This window comes from Syzygium oleosum, unplaced genomic scaffold (assembly GCF_021117445.2).
Source record: "Syzygium oleosum isolate NSW1041296 unplaced genomic scaffold, Sole_v2.1 Sole_v2.12, whole genome shotgun sequence".
Taxonomy (NCBI): domain Eukaryota; kingdom Viridiplantae; phylum Streptophyta; class Magnoliopsida; order Myrtales; family Myrtaceae; genus Syzygium; species Syzygium oleosum.
In genome coordinates this window covers 3,185,877-3,207,124 of record NW_026607496.1, presented here as the reverse complement: position 1 = coordinate 3,207,124, position 21,248 = coordinate 3,185,877, and the positions used below count along the sequence as shown (strand labels likewise).

The following is a 21,248-nucleotide window of genomic DNA, read 5'->3' as shown; positions in this document are numbered from 1 at the left end:
TTTCAGTTTCTCGGCAAAGAAGCTATCAAGTTTGAGAAGGTACCCTCTGAAAAAGCAAAGCATTTAAGATCCTTGATTATTTCAAGAAGGGTCAGAGGTAGGTCTGTCGGTAAAATCTTTGTAGATGTTGGAGCTACTTTGAATCTTATATCTTACAAATACTTCAAGAAATTAGGGAAAGATGATAATAACATCATCCCATCCAATGTTCAGTTATCTGATTTTCTTGGGGAAGTTACCGAAGTCAAGGGGGCAATAGTGCTGGATTTAACTATAGGGTCCAGGTCGTCCAAAACGACTTTCTTTGTAGTAGAGGCTGATGGTTCATATAATCTGTTGCTTGGAAGAGATTGGATACACTCTAATCAGTGTGTACCATCAACTTTGCATCAAATATTGGCATTTTGGAATGGCGAGAAAGTGGAATATGTTGAAGCAGATTCGGGATATGCTTCAATCGGATGGACTGACATTCGGGATTGTTTACGTGATGGTTATGCTGTCGAATCACCAAAGACAGATCTACAGTCCTTTGCTTATTGCCGCTTCGGGGATATGAAAGCTGAATGGATCCCCAAGTCAAGCTTGGCATTAGAAGAATTACACATTCTTTATGGAAAACGAGTTCGTATTGCAAAAAGTTTGTGAAAGGTACTTCATACATTTGGCGGAAATGACAAAGCAAAATGTTGAAGCCTCAGATTGTATTGATGAATGGGAAGAGTTGCTAGTCAAAGAAGACAGAACAATGGAGGCTCAAGATCCATTATTAGAGGTTGATATAGGAGAGCCTGGTTGTTTCCGCCCAGTGTATATAAGTACGTTTTTGCAAGGGGACATGAAAGACAAATTGGTTAATCTGATCAAAGAGTACAAAGATTGCTTTGCATGGGATTATCATGAAATGCCTGGTTTATCAAGAGATATTGTAGAACATCGCCTTCCAATCAAGAAAGGGTTTCGTCCGCATAAACAATTAGCAAGAAGATTTGCTCCAGATGTGGTCGATAGAGTCAAAGAAGAAATAGAAAAGCTGCCGAATGCTAAATTTATTGAAACAGCCAGGTATGTTGAGTGGCTTTCAAATATTGTCCCTGTGAAAAAGAAGAATGGAAAGCTGAGAGTTTGTATTGATTTTTGGGATCTAAATAATGCCACTCCAAAGGATGAATACCAAATGCCCATGGCAGATATGTTAGTAGACTCAGCGTCGGGAAATGAGATGTTATCATTGATGGATGGTCATTCGGGTTATAACCAGATTTTTATTGCTAAGGAAGATGTCCCGAAGACAGCATTTAGATGTCCTGGTGCAATCGGGACTTTTCAGTGGGTAGTTATACCTTTCGGATTAAAGAATGCAGGAGCTACATACTAGCGGGCAATGAACTTTATTTTATATGATATGATCGGTAAATTCTTAGAAGTTTATATTGATGACGTGATGGTTAAGTCAGCCCAAGAATATCATCTGGATTATCTCGAACAGGCATTCATTAGGATGAGGAAGTACAAATTGAAGATGAATCCAACCAAGTGCGCCTTTGGAGTACGAGCAGGAAATTTCTTTGGATTTTTAGTCAATCAGAGAGGAATCGAAATTGACAAGAACAAAGCAAGGGCTATCATAGAGCTTTCCCATCCTACGTCAAAGAAATAATTGCAAATGGTGATTGGAAAAATAAACTTTCTTAGAAGATTCATTGCCAATTTGTCTGTTAAAATGGAGCCGATGACACAGCTTTTGCGTCTTAAAAATCAGGACGAATTTGTATGGGGAGAGAAACAACAAAAGGCGTTTGATTTGATCAAAGCCTATCTAATGAATCCTCCTGTATTAGTGCCGCCAAAAGCAGGCAAATCACTGAAATTGTACTTATCGGCTACCGATATAACTATCGGGAGTATGTTGGCACAAGAAAATGAAAGTGGAAAAGAACAAGCGGTATATTATTTGAGCAGAACACTAACTGATGTTGAAAAAAGATATACCGCAATTGAAAAATTATGTCTATCTTTATACTTTGCTTGTATGAAGTTAAGACATTACTTATTGCCAACTAAAGTGCATGTGATCGACAAAATCGATATAATAAAATACATGCTATCCCGACCTGTTATAAAAGGGCGTATAGCCAAGTGGGCATTTATCTTGTCTGAGTTTGATTTGATATATGTGCCGATCAAAGCAGTAAAAGGCCAAGCCATTGTTGATTTTCTTACCGAATATCCATGTTTACAAATGGAAGAAAATGAGCAGAGCTTCAGTCAAGTGCTACCATGGACTATGTACTTTGATGGATCGCGTGCTAAGAGTATGGCTGGAGCAGGATTGATAATAATTTCTCCTGATGGGGAACTTACAAGGTGTGTCTGTAAGTTAAACTTTGAATGTTCAAATAATCAAGCTGAATATGAAGCATTAATTATTGGCTTGGGAATATTGATTGAGTTGAAAGCACAGTTCATCAAGGTATTTGGTGATTCACAATTGGTAGTGAAACAGTTAAAGGGGGAGTACCAATGTTCAAATGAAAATTTGATTGGTTATTACTATTTGGCTAAGAAGCAATTAGAGCAATTCAGAGAGTATGACATAATCCATGTTAAAAGAGACATAAATTTCGAGGCTAATGAGTTGGCTCAAGTAGCTTCTGGATACCGAATATCAAAAGAGTTGGCAGACATCACAACTACTATAACGCTGTCGGTACCTTCTATTGAACAAAGAAAGATACCGATAGCAGTTAGTAAAGTAGTTCAAGAGGATTGGAGACAAACTATCATCGAATATTTGAAGAATCCAGATTCAAGAGATCGAAAGCTGAGGATGCAGGTCCAGAAATATGTTATATTATGAGAAGAATTATACCGAAAATCCTCAGATGGATTGCTCTTACGCTGTCTTGATAAAGATAATGCGAAATTAGTTATGGCAGAGGCACATGAAGGTATATGTGGAGCCCAATAAGCAGGAATCAAGATGAGATGGCTATTAAAAAGGTATGGATATTTTTTGCCAGCAATGATGCAGGATTGTATCAACTATGCCAAAGCATGCCTTTTGTGTCAAAAGCATGGACCGTTACAACATGTACCTGCTATGGAGCTCCATTCTATCATAAAGTCATGGCCATTTAGGGGATGGGCAATGGACATAATAGGTAAGATCTATCCACCCTCTTCTCATAAGCATAGTTACATTTTATTGGCTACAGATTACTTTACAAAGTGGGTGGAAGCCATTCCGTATAAGAGTATTACACAAAAGACTGTGGTCAAGTTTATTGAAGAAAATATAATTCATTGGTTTGGCTTGCCTGAGTCAATTACTGCGGATCAAGGAACAATATTCACTGGAAGTGAAGTAATAGAATTTGCACGATCAAGAGGAATCAAAATGGTCTATTCCACACCATATTATCCCCAGGCGAATGAACAAGCTGAAGCAACTAATAAGGTTGTTATTGGACTGATCAAGAAACATTTGGAAGAAAATCCAAGAAAATGAGATGTTTTACTGTCGACGGCGTTGTGGGCATACCGAACATCACGAAGATCAAGCACAGGTGTCAGTCCTTATATGCTTACATATGGACAAGAAGTAGTTTTACCGATGGAGATAACAGTACAATCTTTAAGAGTCCAATTGCAGAGTGAAATGTTGTCCGAGGATTATAGAGATTGGATGCACATAAATTTGGATGAGCTAGATGAGGTTCGTGCGGCTTCTTTGGATCAGTTGATTGCACAAAAGAAAAGAGTGGCCAGAGCTTTTAATAAAAGGGTTAAAGTCAAACAATTTATTGTGGGAGATTTAGTGTGGAAAGCAATCTTACCATTCAACCTCCAAAACAAGGAATTCGATAAATGGTCATCAAATTGGGAAGGTCCGTATTTGGTTACCGAAGTGCTTAGTGGGAATGCATACCGATTGATGGATGTCAATGGAAAAGAATTATCACGTTCTATAAATGGGAAATTTTTTAAGAAATATCATCCATCAATCTGGAAAACACAAGGAAATTAATCTATTCATTCGAAATGAAAGTACATTCTAATCTTGGTCACAAAGGTCTGCAAGTCATTAACAAGTTTGAGGTTTTGAGCTACATGATGAGAATGCAAAGCAAGATCCTGATGGAGTTTGGATTGTTGTCCCTCGAGCTATTCCAGGCAACGAGAATGAAAGCGGACAATTTCAAACTTCTCCCAAGCTTCTTGAAGCAATTGCCTATACTTGTTTGAAGCAACTTCAACCATAGACTTGACACGGGAAATTTCATCTCTGAGTATCCTCCGCTCCACATGATGATGATTAGAAAGGAAATTGAGAAGTTGACGTGTCATCTCAACAGGAGTCCTGAGCTTGAGTACAGGAGTCCTGAGCTTGAGCATATTTCTCTTTGGAATATCGTAATCGGGAAGATTCTTCCTCAACTTGAAGATGAAGGGCGTCAGCTTCCACAATAATATGCTCTAAATTCCAAATTTCCCTCACATTATGTTCGAATTCATCAAAACTAGCAGGGAATAAAGAGCATAGCTCCCAAACCAGATCCAAGAAGCCAGAATCCGCAGACAGAAACACTTTGGATCTAAAAAAGTTGGTCAAATCGGTAACTTCTATCTTATGCTTGTAATTCAATAATAAAGCATGATGTCCTTTAGATAGTAATTCGTGCAGTCGCTTCCATAAGGACCGATCACCTAGATAGTGGAATAAACAAGTTGTCCATGTTAGATAGTTGTCAAAGCCCAAATCTGGTAATGTTCAATGGAAAATTTACCTTCATAGGAAATGTGATGTCTTGATCGAGACCAAAAAAGCAATTGGGATGAAGAGCCATGTGAAGACATCATGAACAGGACTGTGAGTTTCCAGGAAAGATTTGGTAGCCTGGGCAGTTATAAAGGTAAAGGATATGGAGCAGATCGTGGGTAGTAGTGCGCCAGAGTTCTTTTTGGGAACTAAGATAGAGGCAGAACGTGGTTTATGCATATGGACAAACAGTTATCTTTGAAGTTAGTAATTCCAGAGAGGATAAGCAAAATGGAAGGTTATTATTTGACCTTTAAGTTATGAAAGTTGCAATGGAGTAATTTTCTTTGAGTTGGTTTAAATGTCAAAGAAGCCGAATCGAGATTAAGTTTAAACTTTGAGCAAGAGGATTAAATTATTGATGTGAACAGAGTACAGCATCGGGAGTTTGTGTCATCGGGATATTGAGTGAATGTAAAGGAGATCAAAATCCAGCAAGCAAGACTTTCAATTCATTGCCATTTGGCCAACAGAGTTTTGGCCTCGATTACAAAGTCTCTCAATTCAGTCTCAAGCCTATAGTTTTCATCCATGATCTCAACTCTCTTCTTTTCATGGACTCTGACCACTCCAATGGTAGCATCAAATTCTTTCTCCAACTCCCGACATTGCTTCATTTTGCGTCTGAGTGTAGGACAGAAAGTTGAAACTGTGAGCTTCTGTTCTTCCAATTGAGCATTCACCATCCTCAGCTCTGCCTCAAGCTCTTCTTTCCTGGTCTCCAAGCGCTAAAGTTTGCTCTCTTCAACTTTGAAATTGTTGTAGAAAAGACGAGCATCTTTACGCTTATGGGCTAGCTCATCTTGGATTGCCAGTCCTCGGTTTTCCCCAAAAAGAAGGTGAGGAAGCTGATCAAGGTTGACTCTTATTGTGCTCACAGCATCCACAAAGCCAACAGCAAAGAGATCCATCTTATCCTGGAAAGGCTTAGATAAAATAAAGGATGGATTACCAGAACACACTTCCTAGAGGAGAATCCTTGCTTGGCGTTCCTTATCAGAGTTATTGATCAACTTTCCATAGCCAGGTTCCAAAAAGTTAAGGAGCTTTTCCCATTTAGCTTTGGCTATTTCTCTAGGAATTTCGGCTGATATTGATAAAGTTGAGGACTCTGGAGAATCAGGAGCTGTAGAAGAGCTAGGATGAGTACCTGCTAATATCCTTTCCAGTTCTACCTGTTCAGCTTGAGAAAAGATTCTATATCGGCAGGTGGACTAGGCACAGCCTGAGATGTGGAGGGAGGCAAAACAGTAATTGTATAAGTAGCAGGTGGTACACTTGATGCTCTTTCAGGAATTGAGGTCTCTTGAGGCTCATCAGTGACTGCAGGTAGTGGTACACTTGGTGCTCTTTCAGAAGTTGGAGTCTCTTGAAGCACAAGGATGGGCTCATCGGTAATTATTAGTAGTGGCACACTTGATGCTCTTTCAGGAATTGGAGTCTCTTGAAGCACGGGGATAGGCTCATCGGTAATTACAAGTAGTGGTACATTTGATGCTTCTTTAGAAATTGAAGTTTCTTGAAGAACAGGAATGTTCTCATCAGTAACTGCAAATGTTGGCCTATGTATGTTAGACAACAGCATAAAATCTTGAATCAGACAAAAGATAATAATATTTACCGATGAAAGACGAAGAAAAATATTTTTCAGATCCTATAGCAGGGGTAAGAGTATCCTTTGGCGGTATACTCTCTTTCAGATGTGGAACAGAAGGTGGTTCTTGAATTGATTCAGCCTTTGACAAAGGAGCAAGAATCAGTGGTAAAGGATTGGAAGCTGGTGGAGTAGGAGCCTTGCCAGGAAGAGAAACTGGAGAAGCAGCACGGGGCTGATAGGTCTTAAGAGTTCCTGGATTAATCAGAAGATAAACAAGTTAAGGCTGTAATAATCTCCAAAAGTGAAGCCTGAGGATTACCTTTTGGTGTGCGTGGCTTTATCATGGCTCGTAGTGTGGGTTCTGGAGATTGACTCATTGAGGGAGAGCTCTCTAGAGGTGACTCTGAGGATCGAATAAGTACTTTCCTCACCTTGTGTTTTGCTGGTACTTTCTTTGGAGCAGGAGCAGGTGAGTCTGAAGCTTTCCTTTTCTTACTCACTATAAGAATAAAAAGTTAGATTGGAAGTTGAGTATCAAACAAAATACATGGATATGGAAAAGCAGAATCAAGTTACCTTTAGAAGTCTCTGCTGGTTTGGTTGAAGGTACATTGGCAGCTTCGATTGTTTTTGACAATGTGAGAGGAATAGCATCCTTTATCTTCAGGAGAATTTGATCCAGAGAATCTGAAAATACGGTCTTTCGATAACCATCCCACCAGAGGTCAAAATCGGCTGAAAAACGGTTGGGATATCCAATGAACTCGACAACATGAAACAATCAATAAACACCCCGAACCAGTGTGGTCAATTCAATAAAAGGTTGGTTATCTTTTAGCTTGCAGGATATTTTGTCAAAGGAAGCATAAGAAAAGGTATACAGGGCTGGAACAGGAACCCCTTGAATTAGCCCAAGCTGTCTGGCACAGTATTGGGGAGAGTAAATTTCAAAACCAGAACAAATCGCCTTTTGTTGAAAATCTTACAGGGAAGATCAACGGAAGTCGAACGGTTCGCCAAAAGTCACTCCTATTCTTCTGGAAAGCAGGGAGGTAGGACTTGAATTGGGAAACGAAGAAAGGAGTGAAGGAATATGGGTTCTCCTCAGCAGAATAGATTTGAGAAATAAAATACCGAAGATAAGAAGATGGCTCTTCGGCAACAGAGATTAATTTCCTACTCAAGGCCTGACAAACTGGATGGTCAGGAATGGAGATCGAAAGGGGCTGAATAACTTGGTCCTTAGAAAACCAGGCAGGGAAATAGAAAGCCGCCCATGCTTGAAGAAGCCACAGAGGACCACCAAAAACTCCATTAACTTCTTCTGAAGCAATGGAGGAGGAAGCATGGGCTAAACCCCGATATAACAAGGCTAACATGGTTTTGCCTAGAGCCAGTGAGGTCCCTGATGCTAGAGTGGAAGCAACAACAACGAAATCATTTGAAATCCTAACTATGGGATGGCAGAAAAGGAATTTACAGAGCCAGTATAAAAGAAAAGCAGTATGCTCCTCGTCGGTAACTACACTCTCCTTTTTGAAGTACTTTTTATGAATGCCCCATAGGCCATTTCAGAATCAGATAATTTACCAAATATTGAGCGAGAATCGGGAGACAGGGTAGATGAGTCTATACCCAAAGGAGAGAGCCCAGTGAGGCAGTATACATCAAGCAAAGTTACCGACATAGGAGAGAAGAGGAAAAAGAAGCAATTAGTGGAAGGCGACCAAAAGCAAGATAATGCTCCGATTAGCTCACGATTCAAATGGTAATCAAAACAGCTAAGACACAGAGCATTATGAATTGAAAGGGTATCCCAAAGGGGACCCTTAAAAGGGAGGAGTCGAAGATACCACTGGTAGAAGTCTGGCTCAAAGACGGAAAAAGCCCTAAGGCGAGGTGGACGAGAATGCCACTGATATGCCAAAATAGATGACTCGTGGACTGGAAGCACTTCAAATTGATGACGTGGGAAGTGGCTTGATAGGCACCTTAGAACAGAGAACTGATTGTGCACTGCTAGACCAAGGATGAAAGAATCTTCGAAATCGTTCTCCACGGAGAACAGATGAAATTCTTCGTTGAAATCTTCAGAATCTCGGAATATATGGTAGCGATCAAGAGCATCTGATGCAGAAAAAGAAAAAGTTTGCTCCTTGGAAGCCTTGGAAGCCATTGAGTTCAGATGAATATCGAGAGAGAATGCAGAGAATCGAGAAGTTGCAGAGAGTCGAAAAAGTGAGAATGCAAGGGCACGAGGAAAGGAACGATTTTTAGAAGAAGGTTTTGAAGACGAAAGGGCAAAGCGCGCGAAGTGAGGTGACGAAGCGACAGCAATAATAAAACGTAAGTGTCTTTTCTTTCGGCATTTAAAAGAATTAAAAGTTCTTTTAATTCTTTTAAAAGGGGGCATATGTTGACACCAAAATAAGAATCGGCATAAGTGCCGAATCGGCTTTAATGCCGAATATGGTGTATAATGGAAATCAACCATTTGCCGAAACACGTCTAGACCAAATTCAAAAACATGTTGAGAAGCAAGTGTGAATGGTATCGTGTCCCGAATTCGGTAGTTGATGAAAATATGTATACTTACCGAAATATGGAGAGTTATAGTTCGGGACATTGGAATATTTATACCTCAGGATAACGACACTTTCCAGAAATTCGGGAGGTTCGCGCTTCGAGAATGCACTGAAGAATCACAGTCCAATCACGTAAATCACGACAGCAAGAAGTTACGAGCAGAAGTGGGGATAGTGAGCACGAGCATATTATGGGAAGTTACTTGTCCAGATTTGAAATCTTCTTAGCGGTTGAGATCAAGTTTTGGCGGACAACAAAACTAAAAAAAAAACGTGGTTAGAAAGGCAGTTATTGGAAGCGCCAAAATATTCAAAGTTTGAAAACATGGAAGTAACCGACGAGCAGTTGCAGGACAGGGGGAGATACAAATACTCAGAGGAAACAAAGAAGAAGGACACGACTAACAATAATGCAAAAACACTCAAGCTTATCTGCACTTTAGTTTCCTATGCATCTTTACTTCTTGTATTTACAGCTTCTTGTAGCTCTAGTTAACTTTCGAGTCATTTACAGCTTTCGTAGGAGTATTGTAACGTAGCTTGAAACTTTGTTTAGTCCAGATCCATTTTCAATCCATCAGATTTCTATCCATTCCATACAATCCTGTATTACACTTTACGTTTCACTGCAACTCTCCTAGTAGTCAAACCACAGAACCTACCTTAATAAAAACCGAAGATCGAAATTTCGGTAAAGGATATTCATCGTCGTAAAACGAGCGAACAGGTAGTCCAATCTTGGTTGGCCATTGACACACTATTATTCGATTTGATCATGCCCCATCCGCTTTGGCACTGCTTAGAAACGCGTCACAATAGTTCGGGGTCTTGCAAAAGTTATCTATCAGCACAATGTGATAATCTAACGAATCAAATTTGTGATATTTCCGACACCCGACACTTTGGTACAACCACCTAGATTCTTTTTCCAACGTAGTACACGTATATGGCCGGACGTAGATGACAATTTTCAACATTGGAGCCAAGCCATACCTTCCCATAATCCCCACTTGGGGATTATCCGAAGAACACACACTGACAAAATACTGATTGCTTTCTCGAACAGTGACATTTCAAGAAACAACAATCTCTGGTTCCTTTTCGACGAGTCGTGTATTTTGTCTGCAACTGACAACAAGAGATCCCGATTGTACGTAAAAGGTTAAATCTGAGCCAGCTTTCACGAGGTGATTTAATGATGTTCTGTCTCGCTCCATAAAGTTAACCACAACATATGTGCAATCCGCCAGAAATGGCGCCCTCCGTCCGTGATCCATGTTAAAAGTTTCACAGACCCACGGTCTCTCTATCATTGCAACTAGAAAAAATTGCAACATTGCCTATCTATTGATTAATACATAGGGGCACCATAATTAATACATGATGAATACAAAATATATACATGATCTTTTCATCAAGAATTAATAATATATTACGCTACCCGGCGATAGCCAATCGAACCTGACGTAGAGTTTACATTCCCCACCTAAAAGACCATAAGTTCCCTCCCTGTATTTTTCTTTTCAAGAGAAAAGGAATACGGAAAGAGCTTATGGAAAGATTCCTCCACCATATCGAGAAGTTTCTTCCCATATCTTCCCTTGAGCCTTTTAAGGATATGCTCAGGTCCGAAACCACACCATCTATACAATCAGCCAAAAATGGCGTCCTCCATCTGTGTTCTATGTTATAAGTTTCACTGGCCCACGTTCTGTCTTTCATTGCAACTAGAAAAAATTGCAACATTGCCAATCCGTTGATTAATACATAGGGGCACCATAATTAATACATGATTAATACAAAATATATACATGATCTTTTCACCAAGAAATAATACATGATTTACAAAATTAAATCTTTTCACCTGTAATCCGAATACTTTAGCAGATATGAATGGACAAAGACATGGGATATTTTCCTCATGAAATATGTCTTCTATCTATTAATTTAAAACCGCTCTTTATCTCACTCTTTCATTTCTTCATAAAAGAAAGGTTAATACCACGAAAAACCTCAAACTGGTACACATGTGATAAATTTATCCCAAACTAATTGTTTGACCACAAAAAATCTCAAACTGGTACACCTGTGACGAATTTACCCTTTGTTAGTTTCCATAAAATTTTACCGTCAAATTTCTGAGTTGAATGACATGTGACAGTTGACGGATATACCAGTTTAGGTGTATCGATTTGTGATTTTTCGTGGTATTAATTCGATTTGACAGAGGGTAAATTTGTCATAAATGTACTAATTTGAGGTTTTTAGTGGTCAAAAAATTAGTTTTTGGTAAATTTATCACAAGAGCACTAGTTTAGAGTTTTTTGTGGTCAAAAAATTAATTTGGGGCAAATTTATCACATATATACTAGTTTGAGGTTTTTCGTGATATTAACCCTAAAAGAAAATGGATTGGTTCCAAATAACCCCTAGATTAAATGCTAAAAGGACGTTAGAAGGTATGACTAGTATACCTCTTATAACCCCATTTCATCCCCTTCCTCATGCATAAAATGATCCATGTTCTTTGCATGCGTGTTGCACGTGTCTCGACATTAGTGAATACTAACTTGAGCATTTAAGAGTCTTCACAAAATAAGGTCACGAGACTTTTCTATTCGCGGCGTGCACATTTTAGACATATAGTCCAGTACAATGCTTGATTCCTCCTATTATTTTTTAGAAATTTCATATTTTTCATGAGATTCCTCTCAAAAAGTTATGCGGAATCAAAGATATTTCGCACAAAAAAGTAGTCGAGGTGATGAGATATGCACATTGGAAATTTTGTCCTCTCAAAATTGTTGCAAAAGTTATGCAAAATAAAAAAGAATATCGTCCAAAAAAGTTGTTGGATCGATGAGATACGCGCTGTAGAAGTTTTGCACTCTCAAACTTCTTGCAACAGGACAAATAACATGAGACACGTTTTAAAAGCTTGATTCCTCCAATTTTCTAGACACTTTGTATATTTCATGAGATTCCTCTTGAAAAATTATGCAGAATCAAAAGAAATGTTGTTCAAAAAAATTGTCGAAGCGATGAGATACGCACTCTAGAAGTTTGTTTTTCCCGGATTTGTGCATCAATAATAGGGTGACCTAGGTTGCGAATGATAATCATTCTGTTTCAGAAATCAATTTTTGGCCAGAAATTGATTTTTCTATTTATGTTCCTAGACAAGTTTCTGAGCAAAAAATCACGTTTGATAACAACACAAAATTTATGTTTCCAAAACAAAAATTTGTTTGATAACGGCATAAAATTTCTCCCTCTCAAGTGGCTGGCGAGTGGACGGCAGGCGGCGACCGGTGGCAGCAAACGACGGGCGGTGGAAGGCGGGGGGAGGCGGTGGCGAACGACATCGCGGCCAGTGCAAAGGACGGCGGTTGGAGGCGACTGGCGATGGGAGGAGGGCAGCAACGAGAGGAGGGCTGCCAGTGGATGACGGGCGGCGACCTACGGTGGTCGGCAGGGGGAGGCGGGCTGTGGCCCACGGCGGCCGGCGATGGAGGTAGATGGCGGTGAGAGGAGGGCGATCGGCGGTGAGAGAAGATGGTCGGCCGTGGGAGGAGGTCGGTGGCGTGAGGAGGTCGGTGTGAGGAGGTGGCCGGTGAACAGTGGCCGGCAGTCGGCGGCGAGAGATGGCAAATGGCAGGAGGCGGGTGGCGACGGGAGGAGGGCGACTGGCAGCGGGAGACGGTGGCCAGTGGAGGCGGGCAGCGGCCCACGACGGCTAGCTGTGGGAGGCGAGCAACAGCAGGAGGCGAGCCGGCGGCGAGAGACGATGGCCGGTGGACAGCGGCCGGCGACTGGTGACGGGAGACGACAAATGGCGGGAGGCGAACGGCGACGGAAGGAGGGCAGCCGACAGCAAAAGACAGTGGCTGGTGGACGGCGAGCATCGGCCGGCAGTGGGAAGAGGGAGGCGGTGGGAGGAGTGCGGCGGGAGATGGTGGCCAGTGGACGACGGACGGCGACCGACGGCGGGAGACGGCGAATGGCGGGAGACGGGCGGCCGACGGTGAGAGACCGCTAATGGCGAGAGGCGAGCGGCCGACGGTGAGAGATAGCGAATGGCGAGAGGCGAGCGGCAACGAGAGGAGAGTGGTCGGCGACGGGAGACGATGGCTGGTGGTCGGCGAGTGGTGGCCCACTGCTGCTGGTGGCCCACTACGGCCAGCGGCGGGAGGAGGGCAGTCGGCGGTGAGAGACAGCGGCCAACAGCGAGAGATAGCAATCGGCGGCAAGAGACGGCAAATGGTGGGAGTCGGCAACAGGAGGAGGGTAGTCGGCGGCGAGAGACAATGGTCGTTGGACGGCGAGTGGGGGCCCATGGCGGCTGGCGGCGGGAGGAGGGTAGCCAGCGGCAGGAGATGGTAGCTAGTGGACAGCGGGCAGCGGGGGCAGACAGTGGGAGGCAGATGGCGACTGGAGGCAGATGATAGCTGGAGGAGGGCGGCCGGCGGCGGAAGATGGTGGCCGACGGTGGGAGGCAGGCGGCGGGAGGCGGGAGGCGGGAGGAGTGCCGCCGGCGATGGAAGACAGTGGCCGGTGGACGGTGAACAGCGACCGGTGGCGAGAGACAGCGAATGGCGGGAGGCGGCGGCCGGCGCGGCGATAGGCAGTGGATGAGCAGCCGGCTAGTAGTGAGGGCGAGCAATGAGAAAAATTTTAACTTCTTATTTCTGTTCCAGAAATAGAAAAGTAGAAAATTTTAACTTTTCATTTCTATTCCAAACCTATTTTTGAAATCAAAATTTATTCCCGAAATAGAAAAATAAAATTGCGTTACCAAATGGATTTCTGTTCCAAACATGTTTCTGGAACAGAAAAATAAAAACAAAATAGTTATCATTCGCAGCCCTAGTGGTCACCAAGGCGGTTGGCCTAATGGTTAATTGATCACCTTTTTTTCTCTTTTTGCGAGTTTGATACGGGTTGTGAGCAAACTTTGCACGGTTAGTACTATGTTGCCTAGCTGCGCATACGTTGTGTGGACAAATTTCTTGGCTGCCAACATGTTGGTGAAGTGTTGGTGACAGGCTCGCCAACGTCGGCTATTCCTTGTTTTCCAAAATATTATGAAATGCTCAGTAATGGACTTGATGAAATGGAAAGACCAAGTTGCTTTTTTTCCTCTTTTAAAATAATTTGGCATACCATTTGCTATTTTTACTGAAAACTGCTAGCAAAATAAGGTACCGATACATTCTGTCTAAAGCAAAAAACTAAAAACCAAGGTGTCTTCGCATTGATGTCAATAAAAATCGAAATCGAAAGCATTCTTTTCAACCAAAGGCAGTGTTATCACAAGCTACACCTATTCTGTTTTTGCCATTTAATTTCTATCTTCTATATCTTGTCGTGATTGCTGTGGAGGGCCATGAAAGTGAATGTTTTAACTTCGCATGAGATTGTATTAAAACCTAGGATTAGCAGTGTAATATACTAGGAAAACACTTCACCTTCAGATGGATAGATTCTGCATGCAGTGTAATCGACAGATTAAAAATCCCACATAAGACAAATCCAACGTTGTTTTCTTACAAAGAGGAGGTGGGAATCATGCATCTGCTTACATTCGGGGTGTGACTTTTGGATTTTTCTTTCTATTTTTTTTGCAATGATTTATCATATCTATTCTCACATGGCCAAAACACTATAAATATAATCTCCTAATCAAATTAATAATTCTAATAATGTCGAATAATGATCAGTTAAGTATAGGAGAGATCGTGACAAGTACAGCCCGCCGCATTCAGCGATCATAAAGAAATGTTTTTCGTAAAAAAAATGGAGCAATTTCTTATTCATGAGAAGTCCTTTTGGTGGACTTGATATGTACTGTAAGGTATCAATTAATACCCACTTACGCTTATATCATTATTGAGTTTTTAATAATTAAATGCTTTAATATTGCAACAGCTACTCCCTCTAATGTGACTTGTAATCATGATGATGTTTTATATATTCTTTGGTGGACACAAAGTGGCCACCAAGGCAACTGGCCTAATGGTTAATCGGTCCCCATTTTTTTTTTTGTGAGTTCAATTCAGTTCGTGAGCAAACCTCTGCACAGTTAGTGCCACATTGCCTAGTTGTGCATACATCGTGGGAACAAATTTCTTGGCCGCTAACATGTCGGTGGGGGTTGAGATGACAAGCTTGCCAGCCTTGAATATTCTCTTTTCCAAATTAGTCTAAAATTCTCGGTAATGGAGTTGATGGAATGGAAAGACCAAGTTGCTTTTTTTTCCTTTTCAAACAATTTGTCATTCAATTTGTTATTTCTAGTGAAAATTGATGAATCATGCATCTGCTTATATTCAGGGTGTGACTTTTGGATTTTTCTCTCTATTTATTTTTGTGATGATTCATCAGATCTATTCTCACATGGCCAAAAACACAATAAATATAATCTCTTAATCAAATTAATAATTCTAATAATGTCGAATAATAAATCAGTTAAATATAGGAGAGACCGTCACAAGAACAGCAAACCCCGGGAACCACCCATCATAAAGAAATGTTTTTGGTGAAAATGGAGCAAATTTCTTAATCACGGGGTTATCGTTTTGGGAGTAGATCTTGTGATACGTAGACTAAAGTATCAAATTAATAATGAATTGCACTTATATAATCATTGAGTTTTTAAAATTAAATATTATCAATAATGCAACAGCTACTCCCTCGAAATGACTTGCGATCAGAATGAAATTTTATTTAATTTTTTGGTAGGTACAAAGAAACTGGGAAAGGAACTTCACCACATGCCTTGGGGAGCTGAGCTTATGCTTGTATCTAGTCAAGTATATGGCTCGTATACAAGGACCGAGAGCATTCTTAGTCCATTTTTATTATTGATGCGTACGTGGGATTTTTCAAAATTTTGCGGACAAGAATAATATTTTATTTTATTTTATTTTATTTTATTTTGGTTTGTTATTTTGAATTTATAACTTTCTTAATCACAGTTGACTTTCTGCAAGTATATAACTCGTATTTAAGGACCAAGACATTCTTATTATGGTTGCGCACAGGTGAATATTCGGAATTCTGTGGATGAAATTTGAAAAGAATTGATTATTTTAGTTTGTAATTTTCAATCTTTAACTTCACGGTTGACTTTCCGCAAGTATACAGCAACATTAGTGTCGCGACCTTACCACCGCGGGTGGCATCACCTAGGGGTTAGCTAATGGATTACTAAGCCTAAACCTAGCTCGGGCTCTCCCAAGCCCATATCAATTTGTAACTTGGTTCAAGTTCTTAATATGTAAATCATTTTCATTTAGGAGTCTACTAATCTATTTTTTGGTGAGTAGATTAGAAACCCAAGTAAAGTATTGGGAGATTTACTTTACTCCTACGAACCAAAGTTCAGGGACTTAGTTACGCTAGATTACTCTAAATCCCTTTCGGTACCTTTTCTCTTTTATTTTCAAAAAAATATTTTGCAGGCAGCTTGAATTAATTTTAACTTATCCACTAACATCAAGAGGTGATCATTGAGTGCGCAGTCAATGAAATTAACACTAAAATAACAAAACAAGCAAATTGTAAGAAAATAAATAAATTGGTCACACCAAAACAATCAAATATTTTTTGGATTTTATTTTATCTTGAAATGAAGTCTAATCTGCATGACATGCGATTTCCTAACATGCAACCTCTATGACATGCATATGATATTTTTGGTATTTTTATTAAAATTCGAAATAAATGAATGTCTTAATCTAAACAAGTGATTAAATCTAAGAGAAGAATATAATCTATTCTAAGATATTTTAGGTATTTTCTTTTATGGAAACAATCAAGCAAAGGATAAGCACTCATCACAAGATAATATTCACCAAATCCGCACACGTAATCCGCAAAAATCTCAAATCAAAGATTACGATAATCTGAAAAATAACCCATCATCTTGCAGATTAAATTAGAGATTACCGCAATCTTTAGGCACAACAATTACCCAAATATTAAGTCGAATTAATTAAAATAATGATCCAAAATCTTTACGGAACAAATTAGTAATTATATCGACTCAATCAATAGCCCTAATTGGATAATTCCTAAAATCTCAATCAAATCAATTAGATAACAAAATCTATCCGAATTAAGCAATTAAACAATTTATATCAAATCGGATAAGATCGTTACCTAATTTGGACACGCATAATCTTATCGGAATCGGACCGGTTCACGACTTGCAGACGAGGCTCGGAGGATAGCCGACGGTGTATGCTCGTTGATGGCCTGGCTCAAAGAGACTCGCAAATAGCGACTCGAATATTCTGAATAGCCTGTAAAACAGAAAACCTAACACCTCGGCTTGGTGAGTATCCGGTGAATACTCGGCAGGAATTGAGGCGGTGCAAGACTCCCGATGCAGGTCACGCCAGGGGAGTCACGGCTTGATGTGGCTGAACGCGGTGCCGCAAAAGGATCGTCGCTCGCTGGAAGTTCTCCTGGAACCAAGTTACCGAGTTCGTGATTGGAGCTTGTCAAGCGTGACTAAGACTCGCTGGAAAACGTGGTGTCTCGGTAGAGCTACGAGCGGAGCGAGGAAAGAGCGACAGAATGTGGCAAAGCACGACAAAGTGGCAGCAGTGCAGGAGCTAATACGATCGTGGCAACGATGGAGCACTGTCAGAACCGTTGCTATGCAAGCAAATAGAGAGAATTCTTGCTTTTCTTCCTCCTTAAGCTCTTTGTCTGTTTGGTGGAGACCCCTCTTGGCATCTTCTTCAATGTGTTGAACGCGCCTTGTGTCTCACACGCAGGGAAAAGCCTAAAAAACTACTCTCTCTTTTTGTGCTTTTTATTGTATGTGGTCAGACCCAAAAGAAAAGCCCCCTTTTGGCTAAGCGATGGTCTATTTATACTGTATAGGAACCGACCTTCTCATATATTCTTTTTCCCAATCAATTATTTCTTTCCCTGGTTGACTGATTCCATGCGAATATCTTATTTGATTGAGGTCATGTATCTCTTTCTGCCGAGCCGAATATATGCTGTCCATTTTTTCTCCTTGCTTGAACCAAGAGCATTTTCTTTTCTTTCCTTTTTTTTTTGTCCTTTTATAGATTTGCCAGCACGAAAACAATCACATCTTTCACATATGAATATCAGGTCGATTGCTTTTATTTGCCAAGAATTCGGTGACGAAATCGCAAATTTAATCACGAGATCAATCCTCCTTAATCTAGCGCTTAAGTCCATCTATCGTTAGTCCAAGGAAAATGCAATTATATGAGCCTATTACTATATGCAAATGCTCCTAATTTATATGCAGTTTAACTAATTTTTTCTAGGGACCCGGATCGATCCCTAATTTTCTATGCAATAAATGACTAACTGGGTCGCCAAAATTTAGGTGTCAACAATTAGCAAGGAACAAGACATTCTTAGTCCGTATTTATTTTTTATTTTTGCTAAACTTAGTTCATTTTTATTATTATTGGTATATGTGGACATTCAGAATTTTACGAATGAAAATTGAAGAGAACTGATCATTCTGGTTTATTATTTTTAATTTTCAATTTTATTAATCCCAAATGATTTTCTGTAATATTATAGCTCATATGCAATGACCAAGACATTCTTAGTCCATTTTTATTTTTGTTGTGTATATGTGAACATTCAAAATTTTGCGGATGGAAATTGAAGAAAAATGATCATTTTGGTTTGTTTTTTTCGATTTTCAACTTTCTTAATCACAGTTGACTTTCCGCAAGTATATAGCTCATAAACAAGGACCAAGATATTGTTAGTTCATTATAATTATCGTTGTGTGCATGTCAGTATTCAGAATTTTACGGATATTTATTAAAGAGTAGCAGCAAGAAAGTAAACCATTATGAAATGTTAATAAAGAATGACCAATTGTAATTCCCATTGCTTAAAAATTAGATGAATTGTCACGCTGCGTGACCACTTCTACTTTGAAACTTTCTCATTTTGTGTCAAATCACTAACTTAAATTATAAGTGTTATGCCAACTTTTCTCTAATTAAGTTATTAAATAGCTTTAGGGTACCAATCATTTGAGTTAGTTACCAATATTTCTTTGGTTTTTTTTATTTACCAACTTTCAATTCGGTTATTTAAGTGGGAATAGCATTGATAATTCACTCAAATAAAGGTTAGTAATCTGATATGATAGTTGGTAAGTTTCAGGCATTAGTAAGAAATGTAAACAAAAATTGGTAATACATAAGAACTTTCTTTGTAAAAGATAAGAGAATTTCATTAGTAAAATTACAAAATAAACGTTGGTGACTAACTAAAGAATTACTAATACAAAAATAGTTGGTAACTTAAAAAGCAAGGTATATAAGTTGTACTTGATAAATAAAATCTGTTGGGAAGAAATGAAATAAAAGGTGTAAATGATAAGAGAAGTCTTTCTCTCCGAGATAAGAGAAGTTGGTAATTAAAAAAAAACACAAATAAACATTGATACGTAACGCAAATATGAATTTGCGAATTGATAGGAGAAAATGTGGTAAATGTTTTAGAAAACAGGTCGGGAAGAAACTCAAATAAGAGCTGGTAAAACAAAAATAGTTGGTATACTAATGGGAGAAATGTTGGTAAGTCACACATATGAAGGTTGTAAGTTCAAATAAGATTGATAAATAAAAGGTTTTCGTAAGAAAGAACAAAAGTCAATAAGCAATAACAAAAGTTGATGAATAAAAAGAAACCAAATAAATATTGGCAGGTAACTGAAATTATAGTTGGTAACTCAAAACGATCCAGTAACATAATCGAAAAAATTTTGTAAAAATTCAAATTTTATATCAATAGATTCAAAAAGGTGTTTGTAAATGTAAATCCTTGGTAAAAGAAAAGGAAGGAATAAAAGTTGCAAATTTGTAAACCACCATAAAGATTTCATGATTTATAAAAATGATGTTGAGTTACCAATAAGTTACAGGAACATCAGGTAATCGGTAATTTCATTATCGATATCTTGTTGACACTTCTTTTGAGATACGGAACAATATAATACTCCTGTTGAAAGACATTTATTCCAACCAAAGTCAAGTGTTCCAAATAGCATGTAAGAAGATGGTCTTCCCAGCATGTAAATAGGTCCATAGAAAATAATTAGGCCTGGCATTCGAGAGGAGAAGAATTCGCCGGACCGATCTGGTCCAGTTGTAGGATAGTTGCAAAAACCATCTTCAAGTTCAACTCTCATATAAATTTGCATACTTAATTTCTAAAACTTACAATTAGTGCGTTACATCGAAAATCGTGAATAATTAGAGGAAAAAAGCATTATTCACAAAAAGAGCCAAGAAGACCGTACTAGCTCTAATGGCTCACCACTCCCCACAAAAACTTACCATTTCACCTAAGACTGGCCGCCACTGCCACCCACCGCCTGCAACCTCCCCTACCCGCACCAAAGCCATTACTAGTGGGACAACCCAATAGGCACTGTGGCAACTCAAGCGACCTCGACTAACGTTGAATTAGCAGCCAACATGCCCAACTTGGCTAGCTTTGATCAGAGAGTAGGGAGTCCCATCCTGGTTAGCTGTCAACACTATATCTTCTAATTTGAACACACCTCTCATGCCCTGGCATGGCTTTGAAACGTGACAGGCTACACTACTAGTTCGGGGCCGCACAAGACTTATCACTCAGCACAAGTCATAAATAGGCAAACCGGAATCAAAGAAATATCTGAACACCCGACATTTTAGTCCACCTGTCAACCGCCTAAAGTCGTCCAACGGGTACACATATTTGGCCAGACAGCAGATGAGAATTTGCTTGTAGCACAAAAAACAAAGTAGATGAGAATTTGCAACAGCGGAGCCAAGCACACCTTCCCATACACTCCCTGTCTGGGGAGTATCCGAAGAACACACACTGACAAAATGCCGATTGATTGCTCGAACAGTGACATTTTAAGACTGGACAATCTCCTGTTCCGTTTCGACTTGTCGTGTATTTCGTCTGCAAATTTTACAACAGGAGGTCCCGATTGTACTACAGTAAAGGTCAAACCGAGCAAAGCTTTCACACGCAGTGATTCAATGATGACATGATGACTCTGTCTCGCTCCATAAAGTTCACAGCCACCATGTGTACAGTCCGTCAAAAATGGCGTCCTCCATCTCTGTTCAACATTAAAAAGTTTTACTGACCACGGATGTCCTTAAAAGGTTCAAACATGCTCCACCGCAGGGGGATCTTGCCTGAGGTGAGAGACTTCCGTAGC

General features: G+C 39.8%; 1 protein-coding gene across 1 annotated transcript; it reads right to left on the bottom strand.

Annotated features, from left to right (window-relative positions):
* Positions 1-12,279: 12,279 nt before the first annotated feature.
* Positions 12,280-20,433, bottom strand: LOC115685127 (extensin-1-like). Its single transcript, XM_030610147.1, has 2 exons — positions 20,365-20,433; positions 12,280-13,647 (listed from the first exon to the last, which is right to left on the bottom strand). Exons 1-2 carry the CDS (start codon positions 20,431-20,433, stop codon positions 12,280-12,282), a joined length of 1,437 nt encoding a protein of 478 aa, XP_030466007.1.
* Between the last annotated feature and the right edge of the window lie 815 nt (positions 20,434-21,248).